The sequence below is a fragment of the Centroberyx affinis genome, unplaced genomic scaffold (genome assembly GCF_046629955.1).
Source record: "Centroberyx affinis isolate AG114_WGS23_722 - 3 ecotype Tasmania unplaced genomic scaffold, CSIRO-AGI_Caff_v1 ptg002564l_1, whole genome shotgun sequence".
NCBI classification, from domain to species: Eukaryota; Metazoa; Chordata; class Actinopteri; order Beryciformes; family Berycidae; genus Centroberyx; species Centroberyx affinis.
In genome coordinates this window covers 19643-37281 of record NW_027280774.1, presented here as the reverse complement: position 1 = coordinate 37281, position 17639 = coordinate 19643, and the positions used below count along the sequence as shown (strand labels likewise).

At 41.8% G+C, this 17639-nt stretch overlaps 1 protein-coding gene across 1 annotated transcript in view; it reads right to left on the bottom strand.

Annotated features, from left to right (window-relative positions):
• Positions 1 to 5261: 5261 nt before the first annotated feature.
• LOC139656868 (chloride channel protein 1-like) overlaps positions 5262 to 17639 on the bottom strand; it is a gene marked incomplete at its 5' end in the record, with an annotated part of 31939 nt that continues 19561 nt past the window's right edge. Inside the window, 6 exons of the mRNA XM_071534500.1 lie at positions 5262 to 5777; positions 7611 to 7697; positions 10469 to 10573; positions 11940 to 11984; positions 13956 to 14038; positions 17514 to 17589. Coding sequence (XP_071390601.1) covers positions 5262 to 5777; positions 7611 to 7697; positions 10469 to 10573; positions 11940 to 11984; positions 13956 to 14038; positions 17514 to 17589 — 912 coding nt within the window. The remainder of the gene's footprint in view (positions 5778 to 7610; positions 7698 to 10468; positions 10574 to 11939; positions 11985 to 13955; positions 14039 to 17513; positions 17590 to 17639) is intronic.

The window sequence follows — 17639 nt, the reverse complement described above, 5'->3', positions numbered from 1 at the left end:
TCTGTTGGTCAAGTTCCTGCCTCAACACCTGTCACTCATCTGGATGATGTCATCTAGCCTGATGCAGCGTAAAGTCTCCACAGGCGTTGAGGAAGCAGACGGCGAACGCAGACAACAAAAAGCAACACTGACGTTCACTGTGTTTTTGGACGGGTCTTGTCTTCCATACGTTTAGTTTTTCCAATAGTTTCATTTTTCTTCCTGTTTTCCTCCATTGTTGTTTTTGCTGTGACTTTCCTGCTCTGTGGCCGCTAGTCTCTCCTTGATAGCCACAACCTTGAAAGCTCACCGCTGGCCCCGCCCACATGACAGGCCCACAGTTAAAGGTTTACGCCCCAAACGGCAAACGGGTAGACTCAGGCATGAACTCACAGGGTCACGGAGGGACACAGACTGATGGTGCAGAATATATCATATTATATATGTATTTTAATGTTAATGTTCTTTTAAAGGTTGTGTCTGTGTCTGTTACAACTCTGTGTGTTTGTGTGTGTGTGTGTGTGTGTGTGTGTGTGTGTGTTCAGAGCTTAGAGAAAATCTGATATAAAACCAGAGGGTACTGATTAGTGTATGTTACAAGCTAGTGTGTGTGTATGTGTGTGTGTATCCACAGAGCCTGTAGATACACAAAACACCAAACCAGAAGGCAGCATCGCGCATTAGTATCCGTTATAACTTTTAACGCTGCCTCTTCCAAAGGCCTGCAGCAGAGTGAAGTAAAGCAGAGCGCCAAGCAGCACTACAGCCGCTGGGAAGGACGATTCGCTCTCACACTCCGGTGATCAAGACCCACGCTGCCCCTGATTGCGGCGATAATCATCTGTCCTTTGTTCGTCCTCTGGTGGAGAGAGACGTTGCTTGGAAACCACATCCTGTAAACGCGAGACAAGCTCCGGTCACATCTAAACATAAAGAGTTTGATTCATCCACCGTTTGAATAAAGTGACACCTACCTGTTTGAAATGATGGCCATCGCAAAATTGAAGCTAATGCCTTTTGAGTGGAAATGGAACGCTTAACATGGCGTCTCTGTCAGATTCAGAGAATTGAGATGTCAGTCACTCTGTATAATCACACTGATTTTCCATCATCTTCACGACTTTTGTGGAGTTCACACAAAACAAATAAAATGATTGACAAAAAGATTTTTGTTCCAAAATGAGAAATCCATCATTTGGAAAAAATTACATGCTCACTCAGTTTAAGTCACTCTGGATAAGAGCGCCAACTAAATGACTAAAATGTACAGTAACACAACAGAGTTTCATTCAAAACTGAGATACCCACTATTTACAAAAAGTGACACCTACACTTTATTGATAACACAAGATTAAAACAAATTAAAGTGAGGGACCACAGATGAATAGGAAAAAACAATTATTTTATCCTCTCAAAATTACATTTTATAAGTTGAATGTACAAATACATATCTACAAGTTCAGTTGAAAAAGTGTTTTGCATACAGGGAATATATTATTTTACGAAGATTTAAAGTTATCTTTTATTTATTTTCAGCTAATTTTGTGCTTGGTGTACTTGACACAGCTATAACAACATTTATATTAACTATTTATTGTGGTTTTCAAGTATTGTTTTGCATATTTTAGGAAACTTCAGCAAAATATTATAACATCTCAAAATTGACTAATCCAGCCAAAATTTTCATTTCACCTGTTGTGCCTCGCCCTAAGAATTGTTTTAAAGGATATTAAGTAACTTACGTCCAATAGTGACAGACTGAGAAAGAATTAAGACAACCTTCAGTAATTTTGTTGAATCTTAAATGCAAAACAGATACCAACTTATCTTTGCCCTACCTGACTGAACTCAGCTCTCTGTCCAGGAGGCTGAGGAAAGGAGAAACTGGACTTTGGCAGCTGATGATTTCTCTCTGTCTGCAGCTAAATGTGCTGCTGCTCTCCTCACCAGATCTCTGACCTGGATAAATAAATATGAATATTAAAAGAAATGATGAAGGGCAAAGAATTAAAGCAGATCGCTTTATCAAACTTTATTTGGCTACATCATTCACAGTTTTATAAATTCTGAGAAAATATTTGACTCTACCAAAAAGATGAATAAATAAATAAATACATAAACCGAAACTGGAGACAGACAAAAGAGACGAGTTAGACCTGTACAGACCCGTCTCTCTTAAACAACAGACACACACAGAAGACTTTAATTCACACTGACATAAAAAAAAACCCTTTTAAACATCTGCAGGTTTAAAGACTTTTAAGGCGGCACCTGAGAAACTGCTTTCAGGAGATAATAAAGAGATAAGAAGAGATTAAGAGGAGAGGGAGTGATGAAAATGAGGAGGAGGAGAGAGGTTCAACAACTCAATCACTTAACAAGTCACTCAACGACTCTTCAGATGAAATAGCTCCATCTTCTTTCCTCTCTGTACAGTACCATGGGCGTTAATCGGATATGACAAGATGGGGCACTTGCCCTTCCTTATCTAAGTGAGTCCGGATTTAAAAAATATATTAGGAAGCTGATAGTTTGGTGACCGACGTCAAATCATTTTTCACATCGACCAAATATCTTGTCTTGTCATCAATTGCTGCTCTACTTTGTCCCCGAAAATCTAGTCAGCTTATATCAGAGGGTTTTGTAAGTTTTAAAGTGATGTTGAAGTTTGGTAGACCACAGATTCTGCCAATAGAAAATGAGTCTTTCACTTTTTTTCGTATTATTTTCTTCATTCCATCAACAAAAGTTTCCTCCGACCAGATTTCAGTGTTTCACTTGTTCAAACTGAACAGTTTAATAAATATAAAGAAAGAGATTCACTTAAAAACAATTCAGCAGCATGACTAGTTTTTTTATATATATAATCAGAATCTGCTTTGTTGGCGTTCCTTTATGTGCTAGAAGTGTGATTTTCAGACTGTTCCTGCATACAATGGCTTTGAATGGAGAGAGAGAAAAAAAAAACAATTCTCCAGTCTCCTCTACCGGAGCAACAGATCACAGAATCACTGATTTTGGGGTTTTATCATGGAGGAAGAAACAGAACCCAAGACACTACCAGAGCTACACAGACTTTTAAAGGTAAATGATATCAGATGCAGGGACTTTGCCATTTCTTAGGGTATAATGAACTGACGGTTTCAACATTGAGGCGTAACCATAATAAAATAGTTCATTCCAAAACACTGTATATCCATGCAGTTTGAGAGTGTGTCCTTGCTTTATACTTCAACAAACCATTAATCTGCTTCTAAAATAAGTTCTGATTTGAGTCAAGGATGAAGGAATACTTGAAAAAGGAAGCAAAGGCACTCATGTGCAAAAGTTAAAAAAGCCTTCATTTTTCTACGCCTACCCTTCATGTTTCAATAACTAGAAGAAAAATATGTTTATCGCTTTGTAAGTGCTGGTTAAGGAGGGAGTCTGATCTGATCTGTGTGCTCGAACTGATGTCCATTAAAGTTGTGTTGAGCATAGGAGTGTGTGGGTGCTTTCCTCTTTCTCTTTCTCCATACAAAAATAAATGCATTTTTAACTTCTACACACAAAAGAAGCCTTAGTTTCCTTTTTTCAACTATACGAAAGTTTATAACGATTCCATCTTCATCTTCCCCCCAACATTTTCATTTCATTTCAGCCATAATTTTTTCAATTTCAACCGTTTTTGTCTCTGTTTTTGGTGGATGATGATGATTGATATCACAATTTGGAATGAAAATCTTCACTTGTTAATCCATTTGCATTTGTTTGTGCAACATTATCTTAATCAAAATAGCAAATTGCTTAAACTAGGAGCCATCTGTGTGAGGATGAGTTGTTTTTGTTTTTTTTGCCGAGCCAGGGAAGCGTCATTGTTTGGGTGAAGTGGAAAAAGCCTCTCCAGCAGCATGACTGCAGCGCCTTCAGCTGCACCATTTATCAACTTAACCGTGATGAGACGCGCTGCGAGGCTGCAGCCACAAGGTCAGCGCACAATTTGGAGGTCGTTTTGGGGCCTTGGCCGATCTCACACGGCGGACTGAGCGGCTCAATTAGCCCGCTGCTGCCCAGATGGTCCGTCGCCAGTTTAAAAAAATCAATAGCTGCTGCTCTCGTCCAGTAATAACGTTTTTTTTTTTTCTTAAAGAAAAGTAAATGGTCATGTCAAAATGGCTTCGACTGCTGCCAATAAGTGTATTGCATTAAGGTGGAAAAGTGCTGTAGCACCTCGCTCCACTGTGAGGCTGAAGGAGCTGTGTGAGGGAAATGTCTTACCGACATAACAGGCAGTAAGACTGACGCTTAATCCTGTTCGATATGTGTTTATTTTTCTATTTTTATACAGCATATCAGCCCCTGTTGTTTTTTTTCTCGTCACTACTTTCCTCTCCCTCTCTCCCAATAAGATTAACTTCCATATTTTCCTGAGAAGCCTGGAGAGGAGAATGTGGCCTTTTGTTTTTTTTAATATGGACAATTTCCAAGCAAAGATGAGATGAACTTGTACTTTTGATTTTCTTCTTTTTGGTTGTTTGTATATTTTGTTTTCTTCTCGTTGTGTTGCTTTGTTCCCTTCACATATATATTCTTAACTTGGATGTAAAAAAAAAAAAAATCACAGTTTGATAAGAAAGTGATGACAGTGAGTGAGAGGGTCTTTTACGTTTATTGTGGCTACGGCAAGAGCTGCTAACCCTAAAAGAATCAGTCTGGTTTCAGTGGAGAGTTTTAGTGTCCCATGATGCTCTAAATGCTGTTTCAGAGGCTTTTCCACCCCGATGAAGAAAATTCTGGGGTGGAAACACTGACTATGTATCTTTTTGGCATGAAAATGGTCAAATTTAAAGATACTGAATATTGGCAATATTGGTTGAACCCGAATAGAGACAGAGAGGAAGAGAAGGAGGGAGAGAGTGAGGCAGGGCAAGTGTCGAAAAACAAATACATACAGAGCTTATGAAAGAAAAATGGATAGATAGGGATGGGCAGAGTGAAGCAATTGGTGCGTTTTTAATCCACTACTATGTGAGAGTCTGTCACATGACAAGACAGGACCAGTGAGGGAGGGGCGAACCATGTTCAATGAAAAGACATGAGCCAATTTCGTTAGCCTAGCTTCAAAACAAACGCACCACTTGCTTCAAAATCTTTGCTCTAACTACGTGACGAGGGCTGGGAGAGGAAAGGGGTAACAGAACGACAAATTAAGAACAGAAAGAGAAACTAAAATATCACTCACACCATTAAAAAAAACAAATGTTTCCTTTATAAAAAAAACATAAACCTCACTCCTATCTAATCTAAACCATAGGCTCATCGTCACTCTCTTCAGGGAGTCCCTGTATGGGCCTCCGGGAGGAGAGAAGGATGGAGGAGGGAGGAGAGGGAGGAGGAGGAGGAGTGGAAGAAGAAGGGACAGGGGGAGGAGAGGAAGAGGGAGGGAGCATGAGGCTGCTTTTATTGCTGCTACTGGCTGAGGTGCTGCCGCTTCTACTGCTGCTGTTCTCCCCCACCTCCCTCGTCACGCCCTCGATCCACACCTCCGTCTCGTTTTCGTGGTGATGATGATGATGATGATGATGATGGTGGGGGGAGGAGGGAGGCTGGGGGAGCGGGTGGGGGAGCGCCGGAGCCGAGAGAGGGGAGGCGGAGGCAGGGGAGGAAGGTGCGGTGGAGGTGGAGGGAGGCGGCGGCGGCGGCGGCTGCGGAGGCTGCGGCTTGGAGGCCGAGTTGTGGCTGCTGATGTCGCGGAAGCTGGCCAAGGGGGGGCGGAGCCGCACGCCGGAGCGGGTGGAGCCCTCGATGGCCTTCTGGAGCTGGAGGAGAGGAAGAGGAGGAGGAGGAGGAAGAGATGCAAGGGAGAAGGAAGAGGGAGGGGAAAGAGTAAGGATGGAGGAGGGAAGGGAGGGGAAGGGAGAGACCGATGGAAATGGAGATAGAGGGGAGAGAAGAGGACAAGGAGTGTAGGAGAGAAGGCAAAGAAAAAGATGAAGATGTAGAAGGAAAGGGATGAAGAGAGTGGGAGGAGAAGGAAGAGAGGGAAAGAAGAGGGTAGGAAAGGGAATGGGGGAGGAACAGGGGCGAAGAGGGGAAGGAGTGTAGGAGATGAAGATGTAGAAGGAAAGGGATGGAGAGAAGGAGGGGAGATGTAGGAAAGGGGAGAGGGAGGGGAGGAAGAGGAGTGCAGGAGAGAAAGGAAAGAAAAAGGAGATGAAGAGGGAGAAGGTATGAGATGAAGAGAGGGAGGATGAGAAAGTAGTGAGGAAGGGACATGAGGGAGAAGGAAAGGAACAAAAAGTGGATAGGAGGAAGGAGGAGAAAGTAGAGAATGAGAGAAGAGGGTAAGAAAGGGAAGATAAAGGGAGAAACAGAGGGAAGGGAAGAGGATAAGGAGCATAGGAGAGAAGAGAAAGAAATGGGAGAGGAAAAGGGAGAAAGAGAGGGAAGAAGAGGGAGGGAGGAGAGGGTAGAGAGGGAGAGAAGTGGGTAAGAAAGGTGAGATAGAGGGAGAAACAGAGGGGAAGAGGGTAAGGAGCATAGGAGACAAGGGAAAGAAAAAGGAGATGAAGAAGGAGAGGGATGAAAAGTGGTTAGGAGGAAGGAGGAGAAAGTGGAGAAGGAGAGAAGAGGGTAAGAAAGGGGAGATAGAGGGAGAAAAATGGGGAAGGGAGAGGGTAAGGAGTGTGGGAGAAAAGGGAAAGAAAAAGGAGATGAAGAAGTAGAAGGGAAGGGATAAAGAGAAAGGGATGAGCAGAAGGGAGGAACAGAGGGAAGGGAAGAGGATAAGGAGTGCAGGAGAGAAGGGAAAGAAAAAGGAGATGAAGAAGAATGAAAAGTGGTTAGGAGAAAGATAAAGAATGTGGAGAAGGAGAGAATAGGGTAAGAAAGGGCAGAGGGTGAAATGGGGAAAAGGGTAAGGAGTGTAGGAGAAAAGGGAAAGAAAAAGGAGATGAAGAAGTAGAAGGAACAGAATGAAGAGGGAGGAGGAGAAGGCAGCGAGGGAGAGAGGAGGGTAAGAAAGGAGAGATGAAGGGAAGGGGGAAGGGGGAAGGAGTGTAGGAGAGAAGGGGAAAAAAGGGAGATGAAGAGCGAGAGAAGAGGGAAATAAAGTGGAGAAACGGACATTGACGAGGGAGAGGAGGGAGTATGGAGAGAGGAAGAAGGGGATGGGGAAGAAGGTAAGGAGTAGGACGGAGAGAGAGAAGGAAAGGATAGAGAGAAAATGAAGGTAAGGAAGAGAGGGGGAGAGACGGAGACAATGACGGAGAAATGACTCAACGAATGAAGTAAATCAAAGAGACTGAAACACAGAGAGAGCATATTGATTATGATAACAAAACACTCATACATAATTCAAAAAGCTTTATGAGACTCCCAAGTAAATGAAGAACAAAAACCAATTGGATTTTTCTTTTTTTTTTTTTTTTGCCGCTGAAGTCAGACAAGACGACGGAAGACTTCTAAAAAGTGTGAGTGTATTAAAAAAAAAAAGAAAGGAGGAGGAGGCTTCTGCAGACTTAGATCAATGGGAATTTAATTTAATTTATTGCTAAGCTTTCTGCTCCAGGTGGCTTTGATCAAAGTGAGTTTCAGATGGTAGAATAAAAAATAAAACACACACAGACAGACAGGGAAATGAACTCTCTTACCTCTTTCAGCGCCACCACCCCCACCAGTTTGCCGATGCTGGTGACATAAGCATGACTTAGCCCCAGTAATGAGAATAACGTGTGGGTCTGCGGAGACAAAATCAAAAGGTCACACGTCAAATTACCACCAACTTCCACCTCTCACACCGGGACGGCCTTTCTACATCTGTCTGCCCGTTCAGACGATTTACAGGCTTTTTCTGCGCTTCTCTGCTCGGCTCCGTCTAGACGCAGTGTCACGGAGACGGGGAGATGAAAGCAAATTGGCCGCCGGCCGGCTCCGGGTGAACCACAGAAAGAGAAGCCATTGAGTGCGTTTCCATGGCACAAAATATTCCGCGCACTGGTTCATATTGTGGTTAAGGTCATACTTAGGATAAGCTCTTTATATGCATCATCGTATCCTGATCGCAAAGGCCTCTGTCTGCATGAATAAGCAGAATAATCTGAATATTAGCATGAGAAAGAAATGACACAGACCACAAACACCAACAGTAAACGGGACAAGGTGTTTATATGCTTCTGTATCCTGGATAATATGTGCATATCTAGGCTATCATATTCAAGAAATTAGCTTATCAGGGCTATTATAAATGGATTATGGAGAATGGAATATATTCATCAAGAGAAAACTCAATAATACAATAATATTGGAATGATAATGTGCATGTAAAAGCACTCAGCAATAGGAGTGCTACATTAATAAGATTTTATTAAAATTCGGTCAGCTCACATTTACCTCACATTTAGGGTGCGTTCACACCAGCCATGTTTGGAGCAGCTTATTTGAACTCTGTGAGACTAACAAGAGAACTGCGGTGCGGTTTGTTAGGAGTGAGAACATAATCCAACCAACTACAGCAAACGACCCCGAAACGCAAGGGATTATGGGTATGAGGAGACGGATGTTGACATCTGACAGCCAGCAGTTCCTCCTGCTTGGAAAGCCTAGGGGAACAAAACAAAGTCTGGACTGATGCTCATATTCAGCTGTTTCTTCATGTGTTATTAACTGGTATGAACACCACAGAAGAAGAGACAGACAAATCCATCATGCTGAGATAGAGTTACAGAGACTGGAGTCGTGCGAGTCATGTGACTTTTGTTTACAAGCCCTTGTTCACCTGGTTCGAACCAAAAACAAAAATGTGACAAAATAAACTTTACCACTATGGTTCGGACCAAAGAACAAACTGTAGCTGTGATCGCACCTTTAGAATATCAGCTGAAAGTCCTGTGTCAGAACCTCAATCTAGAAAACTTGGCAAGGATGTCAACATTTCATCAAAGTTGCACTTTATTAGTTGCAGAGCAGCAGTGGAGCCTGGAGGTTAGAGAAGCTTGTGACTGGAAGGTGACATGAATGAGTTAACACTCTCCCCTCCATCAACAACTACTAATAAATATAATAACGAAATAAACTTGACTTGACTTAACTACTATCAAGAAAGACTGTGGCTGTACTGAGCGGCTCCCAGGAACTGAATGAAGGTGAAGCAGAAAAAGAGCATGCCCGGGATCAATAAAGATTAAAAAAAAAAAAATGGAAGGTTGCCAGTTTGAATCCTCACACTAGCTGGTAATATCTGGACGGAGGAAATAAATTAGTAACATTTTCCCATTTCTCAACAAGTGCTGGATGTGTGAGGTCGTCCATCCCCCCCCCCCCCTCCCCTGTAAATAAGAGTCTGTTCCCAGTCAAAAATGAAATGATGTTGTGTCTATCTCCATTTAGGGGCAGGAGGACACAGTGTGAATATTTTCAAGTCTCCAGTCAGTGTTTTTCATGTGCCATTACCCCCCGTCAAGGTTATCCACATACAAGGCTGAATCAAACGTTACAGAAGTAAACAACTTAATGAGCTGAGTGTTGGCGCTCTGGGTGATGAGCTCCATTTATATGCTGCTCCTCACCTTTCTGCTTGTACAACAGCACTTCTAAAAATACAGCCCTTCTTGCCCACCATGAATTCACAGTATGCAGTGAAGTCAATCGCAGGGTTTCCATCCAAGTCTTTTTATGCAGATTATGATGTACTGAATTAAAAAAGCTGGATGATAATTGGAAATTTCAACAGTTTCACAAAAACGTTTGTATGTTCGCTTGAGACAAACGTTTTTTGTTGATGAAGAAACTACACGATAAATAGCGATGGAAACAATTTGGCAGATGATTAAAAAGTAATCATATATATCTGGCCACCACAAAATATACCAGAAATATCATATGTGCTGTTGCTTCCATGTATAAGTCTTCATAGTGGTTCTGTGGCCATTTCTTTGTTTTCATCTACAGACAGCATGACATATAAGCAACATTAGCAACACCAAAGAACAATAACAACTTGCCCAATACTCTTTCCACTTTTATAATGCATTTGTATTCTTATGTAGCTCCGTTCTAGGTTAAGGAAAACAATTTATTTTGCGACATTTCAAAACTTTGCTTAATATTCCCATGACAGTTGTGGATGGAAACAAAGCTGTAGTCTAGTTCTGTTTTTTGGTTCCTGCAGCCATCACCTCCTTACTGTTGTATGCTTTGGTACTACAATACCCACAATGCAACACTGATCACTGATGGTTTGAGTGTATGTGCTTCTTTAAATCCACTTGTTGTGTGAACCCTGATGAAGGCATGTAACCTGAAACGTGTTGGTGGTAAGAGCCAATACAATAAAGCCTTTTTTAATATTTTTCACTGCAAAAAGTCTGCCTTGGTTTTATTTTTTGAGATTTTTTTTGAAATTGTTTACATTTTGCATGTTCCAGCACTAGAGGCCATGATGCATCTTTTCTCAGTGTCCTCTCTAACACCTTAAAGTCCATGCTGACCTTATCTGTCTCTCTCCACCGACCTTGTGTAACGACGTCCTCTCCACCAGCTGGAAGGGGGAGGGGTCTATTCGGATCTGATCGATGTCCATTGGCTTGACCGTCTCTGCCTCTTCCCACGCTTTGATCTGCGGCAGCAAATAGGAGGCAAGGTCAGGGAGCCGGGGAGACGCTGCCATTAGTTCAGAGTCACAACGGGAAAAAATCTCCTCCTTGAATCCAAGACTACGGTGTAAAAGGACGCTGAGCCTGGAGGGGGGAAAAGCTCAGGATTTGTTTAGTGTGTGTGTGTGTGTGTGTGTGTGTGTGTGGGGGCAACTACATCAAGCGTATGATTAAAAACAACTTTATTATTAACCTTTGGGAATAAATCAGCAAAAAGTGATATGACAAGGCTGCGTTTGGGTGACAGAAAAGGCGTGTGTGTGTGTGTGTGTGTGTGTGTCAGAGAGAGTGGGAGGGGGCAGTCTGTCTGAAGAGAGTTTTGTAGCTGCAAAAAACCTTGAAACCCTCTGGATGCGTCCTTAAGTGTCACCGGTCTGCCCTCGGAGATTTAGGACGTCTGACACCTTTTACCCTCCCTATGGATTTTACCTACAAGCCCCAGTCTGCCGTGACAGGGGCAGGAGAGCTGGAGAATTTACAGGCCGGTGTTATAGGGCAATTTGGGAAAGTGCCAGTAAGTGAAGAGGAAGAGTCTAAAAAGAGAGGCAGAATGGGACTGGAGGGCATGAAACCGTTTGGGCGCTCTGAAAGGATGTGTCATTTAAAAGTGTCCCAATTCAGATTTTTTTCCTTCACATGTGACTCAGATCTTATGTTTTCTAATCAATTCTGACCTGAACCACATGGATATTTGGTACAAAATCGTTGTATTTGAACACTCTGCATGGAAAGAAAGCAACATACAGGGTCCCCACACCTTTTCACCGATGAAATGCCAAAACTTCTCCATGACTTCTCCATGACCCCTTTTCAAATTTCCATGACAACATTTTTATGAGACTGAATTACAGTAACTGTCAACTACACTAACTTTTATCATTAGTTTATAATATTTTTTTTTATCTATATTTTTATATCTTGAACTCTTGTCAACAAAAAACAGTCAGCAACCCACAATATTTTCCTCCAACAGTCAGTAGCGATTGGTTCACCCCACACAGACAACGGCTAACAAGGAGGAAATCTCAGCTGAATAATGGAGTGGGAACCAAATGGCCATTCAGTCTGAATATCAGGCTAATGTTGTGCCAGTATGTGTTGCAATTAACAGACACTGAAAAGTAACACAAATGTGTGTCGTCCCAAACAAATCACATGGATGTGTTGAAAACTGACAATGACAAAGACTTTCAAGTCCTGTCACTGCTTTGGACAATATCTAATGTGTGTGTGTATGCATACAAAAATTCAGCATCCTATACTGTAAAACCACGCAGATCCATCATCCCTCCCTCCCTCCCTCCATTCATCCCTCCATCAGTACCGTACCTCCTCTGGTGTCATTGTGTCTGACAGAGGGGGATGCGAAGGCTCCTGCAGACAAAAAGGAAGAGACAGACGAGAGATGAGACATGTTTGTGAATGATTTCATGAGAACACCCTCGGCCACTTCTGCCCCCTGAAATGGGAGAGAAGATGTCACCTCTAAATCTAGAATGCCTCTTATGAATCTTACATGAGAAGAGGCAAGGGAAAGTAACTCTCAGAAAAAACCCAATCCATTTCATATTGTCTGCATAAAACTGATATCAGCCCATTGGAGTACTCCAGCTCAGTTATATAATCTGATTCCTCAACATTTACTTTTCGATTACCGTGCCTCTAAAATCTGTACAAGAAGTTGAATAGATAATGTATTCCAATTTACAGACTGTGATTTAAATATTATCACTACTTACAACAATTATCCATTATTTTAAATCATCTTAAAGGTCTAAAATGCTGTGTGTTTATAATCTGACAATCAAAATACTTATTTTACCCTTAGGAAATACAATATTTAAAAACACTTATTTATTCCGAAAGTATTTAGATCACTGTCTCTTTCGCAGTAACTGTGATGGATTACAGTTACGAGTTTTTCATACTCATATTTGTAATCTCATTTCTTGTAATGCTTTACTCCCCCACCACACACAGCAGCTTTCTGAGTTGAATGGGTGCAACAGGGTGAAATGTTGGACAACAGCGGCCGTAACTTGTATTACGAAACCAAATTTATTAGCAATATTTTCTTCATTCCTTTCCTCACTGTCTAGACAGGTTGTCTGCATCTGTCCTTGGAACCGTAATAACAGCTTCACCTTGCTCCCAGAGTGCAACAGTCGTGAGTTTTCTACGTCCAGCCACAGCAGCAAACTAACTTTTTCATTCACCAGACACAGCAGCAGCCAGATGAAGAGATATTTTTATAAGCCTCTTGTTTTTTTTTGTTTTTTTTTTATCTCACCTGCACAAATCAGCAATTGCATCTCTGCATTCTGTGTAGTTCTTATCACTTTGTTTATGTGTTTTATCACTGTGCAACTAAATACACTAAACTTATCCAATAATTCACAAGGCACTGAAACTATTGCACCAGCCAAGAAGATATTCTAAAGATTGATGTTTGGTTACCTGCCATCAGTGGCGGGCAGAGCAGACAAATGTAAGAACCAAAGCCAAAATTCACCAGACGTTGGCTTGGTGGTTTGTGGCAATTTCCCACCCAGTGTCCATTTCAAATCCAAGGCGGTAGAATTTAGGCTCGCTGCCGAAACAACAATCCCCATGTGGGAATAGGATGAAGTCCAAAACTGAATAGAGAATCAGACCGGTAATACACGAGCCTCGGCAGCGGGCAGGAACAGAAATCAAATTCTAATCTTGCAAGCTTACAAGCATATGCTTATTTCCAGTGTGGTTTTCATACCGCTCGTATAAACAGATAACATGAATAGCCTTCCCTACGTGCCAGGCTCACCGCCAGGCCGAGTAACGACTCTACCTCCAGTATCTGGCTCCCCAATTTCCATATGAGAGAGTGCCGAGAGAAAGACACTCGACTTCGGGGAGCTTCTCTGAGGACGACGAGGCAGTTGTGTATTCATGTGGCTCTGTCAATCACATGAATGCATATCTGCCTGAATAGAAAGCAGACGGCATAATGAAAAATTCATCCCGCACAAAATAATGGATAAATATTTATATCCCATGCTTGTTAATGTGAGGATACGGTTTTGGGACGGCTTCGCCAAACGATGGGGACTATTTACATTTCTATGGTTCATTACACCGGGGAAATTTGCTTGGCTACTGAGCACGCTCCTGGCGTCACTGGATGGTTAGGTGGAGACTGGAGAGAGGGCACAGGGATTAAAATACACAGACATGGAGAAATACGCAAAGATGTAAGCAAGGACAGCAACATATGTGCGTGTACACATATACTGTATGCACAGACATGTAGACTGACGCACACACACACACACACACACACACACACACACACACACACACACACACCTGTGACTGCCCCTCTGCCTGTCTGTCCTTAGAAGTGAAGAGACTCCTGAGTGTTTTCCTCACAGACTGTAGAGGACCCTTGTCTGAGAGAGAACGAGAGAGAGAGAGAGAGAGAGAGAGAGAGAGAGAAAGAAGAGGGAGAGAGAGAGAGAGAAGAGGCAGTGGGTAGAGGACAATAAATTATACAAATGCAGCTTTTGAAAGACTTACGTTTTTTTCTCGGAAGTCTCTAACTGCAAATGGAGGTTTTCAGACTGCGACAACCTAAACTGACCTCATGCTGTTGTTGCCTGGATACCATTTCATTGGGAAACTGTTTGGTGTTGTATGTGATAGGCTACTGAGGAGTTTACAGAGCCACAATAGATACACACAGGCCATCTGGGGCTTGCAGGGTACAGCTAACACGCCGCAGTCTGTCTTTATGCCTGTTGAGGCTGCAAAGGTATTTATTCTTACTATTTTAGAGTCTGTTGGGAGCAGAGAGACGGCCAAACATGTTAAAGTAGACATGGGCAATAGCAGGGACGGGACAATCTGCTTATCTCACGATATGATTCGATGTGGGATATGTGCTTCACTATACGATAAAACCACAATACGTAATAAATAAAAGTTCAATGACAACAAAGTCTGACAAATCAGTCAAATCTTTCTAGTAAAGAAACTATCTTGCTAGAATGTAAACAACAATTTAAAAGTGTCATTACAAAGTGCAAATAATATAATTTGGATGGAGAGCTTGTGAAACTGTGATGGTCAAGCATCTCATTTCTGATTACTACAGCAGAATAACATAGAGCTAATATCACCATTCATTTTTCTGCCCCATGATACGTACTGTCATATTTTTGTATTGCGATATATTGAATTTCGATGAATCGTCCAATCCCTAGTTAATAGTGTGAAAGGCTGACAAAAATACAAAATAGATGGTTCGCTAAATAACAGGCTAAAAATACATGGTTTGGATTTGGATTTCAAAGTAAAAATATTCCCATAGCTCCAATGCAGAATTCTTCACTACCTTACAACATAGAAAACAACATTTCAACAGCAACACTGTCTTCATCAGAGTATCAAGCAAGGTGTCCCTGTCGACTCCTTTAAACACAAGACAGGCACCAATAATCACTAGAACAGGTGTTAGTACTCATATGGTCTAATTAGTAGAGAGTACTAGATATAGAAATAGAGCACAAAGAGATACCATCCACTTCAGAGATACAACCACGCTTTCTGCTGTTAGCATTACAAAGTTCATTCATTCTTACCATTTTAGAGCGTGTTGAGACTACAGACAGCCAAACACGCTACAGTCAACATGGCTTCCGCTGTGACAGGCTGACAAAAATACAAAACAGATGGTTCAGGCTAAAAATATGTGACTCTAAGTGGGGGAATGGCATGTTTTTTTTTAATGTTTTTAGCTTGCCCTCCTGTCTCTGTGTATCGATGCTGTGCTTTCGCTGCTGTTGTGCTATAGACCAGTGACTCACAACCTTTTTAATATCAAGGACCCCTAATTTAGTCCACATTAGAGCCACCGACCCCCATTTGATGAGATTTTGTCTCTCTGACCCAAATCTGAGAATATTTTTATTGTCAGATATGATTTTGTCCAGAATTCCATGACTGTCTATATGGTAGGCAGAGAGATAACAGAGAAACTATGATCAAAACAGTCATTCCTCTACATTCTCTAATTCTCTACCTTCTTGTATAAATTAAATATTGGTGAAGTTTAACAATTCATCAAATTACTGGGGACCCCCTGGAACCCCCATGAAGGACCCCTGGTGGTCCTCGGACCCCACGTTGAGAACCACTGCTATAGAGTGCGTCACATCATATCTGTCCTCAACATTAGATCCATTCCCAAGTTTTGACCTGTCATACTCAGCCTCAAAGACTTTCTAAGCACCAACCTCCGGGAACAATTGTACCAAAATACATGCGAGAAGCTGGTTAGCTGCGGCGTATAGACCATCTGGGCCGTGACTCAAAGCTTAGTCATAACAGTTGACATATTTTTCTGAAGGGGGGGGGGGGGGGGGAGGACACAGGAATATTGATTCCTGCAGACATGTTTGTGCTTACCAGGGAGACGCAGTAATAGGATTTTTTCTTCGCTCTGACAGCCCCGTAAGGCCCTCACTCCCCGGCCTCGCCTTCACGTCACGCAACTCCACAAGTGTAATGGAGTTAAAGCAGACAGACTGGGGTCAAACAGTGGAGCTGAATTCGCTTTTGAAGCTTTTGTCTTAGCTTGCTTAGGTATGAGTCACTGTAAAACCAAACAAATCCACGTCTTCATCCATCCATCTATAGATTATCATCCACCCATCTGCCCACACATCTATCCATATGTTCATCCACCCACCCACTCTATCTATCTGTTTATTCTTCCATCCACCTGCCTGTGTATCCATTAGACCGGGGTCAGACAGTTTTTGCAAATATGTTTTCTGCTTCATTATAGCCTACTTTGAGTAAGAATTAAACAATCAAAAGAAAGCAATTGAAAGTGAAACTGGTATAGCTGTCTATGCATGATAACTTTCTTTCTTTCTTATCTTAAGTGGTCTTAATGTGGCAAAGCCAACTCATCTGGTGCTTCAAGCAGCTTAAAACAAATCCTGCCAATTATTTGACCAGGGTCCATTTAAATTATAGCATTAACTTTTGATTAGGAATTCAAGGGAGGTTTAATCAGATCCTGTGTATCGGTAAAAAGAAAATACCACCAAAGCACAGAACTCAAAGGAATAGAAAAGGCAGACGTTCAGGTTATCACAAGTTCAGCTCGAATTCAACTCCGAGGGAAAACATTTTAACTCAGCCAGAGTATAATAATAATTGATGACATGCTTCAGTATCACCGAAGTATAGCAGAAAAACTGAGACTCCTCTTGAATTATGGAATAACTTTAAAATCTCCAGGAGCCTGGAGAGAGTTCAGCTATGGAGAGTGGGGAGGGTTTTGAGATTTTGACTTAAGACAATTCCTAAGATCAAATATTGCCCATATACATCTGCAGGTAAAGTGCGGGGTTTTTGCTACATCATACCTAAACCTGCCACAAGAAACACCATACCACCATATAACACCAGACCAGTTTAATCGACCAGTCCAGTATTTATATGTTATGACCTGTACCACAGTCGATATTTATATTTTCCAAGGGATGTGTAAAAAAAAATGTAGGAAGAGTTTTGTTACAAAATTCATTTTTTGAAATGCATTGTTTTTGATATTTGAAGAAAAGTGAAACCTACAATCTTACCAAATGACTGAAACTGAATTGAAATAATGCATGTTACTTTCTAAAAAATAATAGGTAACTTAATCCTGCGTTGACAAAATGATCACACTTTGACAGACTGGACCCTCTATATTAAGAGATATTGAATGATTAACTTCATCTTATGATTCCCCACCCCAGAATGGAGATATGTGTGTGTTTGTGAAAGTATATATACATATATTCATATACAACGTAACCTAATAACATCCCCAGTGAGTGAGGTGAGGAGTCTGCAGTCCTCCCAGCTCACCAGGAACAGTAGCGGTGTGGTTTGCGGACGGCTCCTGTGGTTTAGCAGAAGGCAGCGGGCCGTTCCTCTCCTCGCCCTGCAGAGGACAAACAAAAAAGTCTTAATCCAACATGAGAAACCCACTGT